General features: G+C 36.1%; 1 protein-coding gene across 1 annotated transcript in view; it reads left to right on the top strand.

The window, feature by feature from the left end:
• Positions 814 to 2,679, top strand: part of LOC109822353 (60S acidic ribosomal protein P1-like) — a 2,435-nt gene continuing 569 nt past the window's right edge. The window contains exons 1-2 of the mRNA XM_020388544.1: positions 814 to 1,026; positions 1,117 to 1,416. Coding sequence (XP_020244133.1) covers positions 958 to 1,026; positions 1,117 to 1,416 — 369 coding nt within the window. The 5' untranslated portion in view covers positions 814 to 957. The remainder of the gene's footprint in view (positions 1,027 to 1,116; positions 1,417 to 2,679) is intronic.

The raw sequence follows: 2,679 nt of genomic DNA, 5'->3' as shown, positions 1-2,679 counted from the left end.
TATCTACCTGATCTTTTTTATAATGTGCAATTATAAAGGTAGCCCTCATCTATAGGGACCAGTTTGATCACTTATGGAAGAGTTAAAATCCAAAACTTCAAACTTGTTTGAATTGTGCAAGTAACCAATCTTGTAAAATCGTCAGAGTTAGTGGGTTTATTGAAAAGCATGACATTGGCGCCTATCGAATCCACAAAATGCTATCAATCTTGGGATTCAAAACTTGAGTCAAAGTTTTTTCACCTTTTTTCTCTATAGATTTTGAGTGATAAATGACATTATATTTTTGGCTCAAAATATAAATGGAGAATTCAGTATCCAAGTCGAAGGATGTTTTCTAATTTTTAATAAAAAGTAATAATTTCATTTTTTTTTTAAATTTGGAGTCCTTTAAAAACTCCTAAGCTTGACGCATGATTTAGATCATTTTTTAATAAAATAAAATCCTAGTAGAAGCATAATGAGAAAGTTAATATGGAGGAGAGATCGGGGGTGATAATGGGGCGGTGATATTTCAAGGGTTTAAAGATTTTTTTTTTTTTTTTTGCATGTTACGACAACACAGTAAAAGCATACTTTTTATGGTACGCCTTTTTCATGATCAACAGACACACAAGCAAATTTTTAATTTTCATTGTTTATCCTTGTTATACCATATTTTTATTTTCTTGTGAAACTAGTTTAAAACAGGCCCAAAATATCGAGCCCAAGCCTGATTGAGTTTTTTTTAAAATTTATGAAATCACCGAAGTTGTATACTTCTAATAAGCTTGGGCCTTAGGTTTGCAGACCAACCCAACCCACGCTAACAGCGAAAGAAAGCCCTAGGGCTTACATCACTCCGTCTCCAACCCACCCACTATATAACATCCTCTCTCATCGCCGCCACAACCCTAGGGTTTTGCTTAAGCTCGAATCTCACTTTCAAGCTTCTCCATTCTCATCAGCGTTCAAATCATGTCGATGGGAGACGTCGCCTGCAGCTACGCTGCTCTCATCCTCCACGATGAAGGAATCCCCATCACGGTGCGTTAAGAGTTAGGGTTAGGGTTTTTTTTTTTTCTTTAACAATAGTTTAAGGTCTAGGGTTCTGATCTGTTACTGATGCAATTGCAGGCGGATAAGATCTCGACCCTGGTGAAGGGCGCCAACATCCAGATCGAGTCCTACTGGGCCCCGCTCTTTCGCCAGCGCTGTTCCAGAACAGGAGCGTTGATGATCTCATCGCGCGGCATTGGACCGGTTTCATTCTTAATTCTCCTAATTATGCGTAGTTCGTTTATAGTTTTTTTCGATTGGAAGTTTTTAAGTTTGATTCTTTTTCCTTTGGGTTTAGGTGGAGGTGGTGCCGCCGCCGCCCCGCCCCCGGCCGCCGCCGCTGCTCCGGCCGCCCGCCCTGCCGTTGAGGAGAAGAAGGTTAGTTTTTTTTTAAAAAAATCAATTTGAAAGTATTATGTAGTTGTCCCTTAAATCTTTCGCATCCATTTACTCCCTCAGCTCATACTCATTACTCGTTTTTGACATTCAATTTCTTAGTCTTTCACATACATTTGCTCCCTCAGTTCATACTTATTACTATTCTTTAACATTCAATTTCTTAGCTCTGGCAGAGTTAATGATTGCCATTTTATATTTGGAAGAAGATGAACTCTGGAGGAAAAACGAGGGATTGGGTTTGAAAAAAAAATATCTTTTTGAGTTTGGATTTAAGCTTAGCTAAGGGTTTGTTTGGATTTGCACTAATTATGCGAAGCAAAGTTAAGGTGAACTTATTTGGGAAATTAGTAAGGGGAATTAAGAGAATTATTTCACCCGGTTGGGAAGTTTTGTGAACTTTAATAAAGTGAAGGAAAGGATAGAGAATAGATGTAAATTTACATAAATAACATTATATGTTATTAAGTCTTTTATTATTGTTTGAAGGTAGATAGAGGTTAAAATGATTTCTCCATAATTGTTTTTTGTTAGAAGTCCTCTTAACTTCTCTTTTTACCCTAGTTTACACCCCTCCAACAGCTTCCCCATCTTCTTAAAATACTCAATTTTGGAGAATATAGAGTTATTTTTAGGTCCAACGGTTTCTCCATCTCATTCCCTAAAATGGGGATGGAGAAGAAAAAAGATGGTATTTCCCCAAATCTGCAGCATTCTGCACCATCTTCTTAAAATACTCAATTTTGGGGAATATAGAGCTATTTTTAGATCCAACGTTTTCTCCATCTCATTCCCTAAAATGGGGATGGAGAAGAAAAAAAAGGGTCTTTCCCCAAATCTGCAGCATTCTGCAAAAATTCTTCCTTCCCCAAATTCTTGAAAGTAACATTATCATAAATATCTCACATTCTCCAAAGAAGAAAAAATATATATCTAATATTTATTGAGTTTTATATTGTTATAATAAAATATCAAACATTTTCTTAATTATTATTGAGAATGTAGGATGTTTTATAGTTGTAATAAATGCCTAAATCCCTAAAACTAAGAAGTTGTTGGATTTGGAGCAATTTTTTTTTAGAGAATTTGGCATTTTGCTTCCACATTTTAGAGAAATTATGGTGAAGCTTTTGGAGATGCTCTAATTGGAGGGGAACAAAAACTTGAATATGTCCTCCTCCTTTTAACTTACCTTCTCCCCCATTACCTAGCATAAGATAATATTCCCAATCAAGGATAAAGAGT

Source organism: Asparagus officinalis, chromosome 1 (assembly GCF_001876935.1).
Source record: "Asparagus officinalis chromosome 1, Aspof.V1, whole genome shotgun sequence".
NCBI lineage: Eukaryota > Viridiplantae > Streptophyta > Magnoliopsida > Asparagales > Asparagaceae > Asparagus > Asparagus officinalis.
Note: the sequence above shows the minus strand (reverse complement) of the source record. Positions and strands in the feature narration are given on the sequence as shown.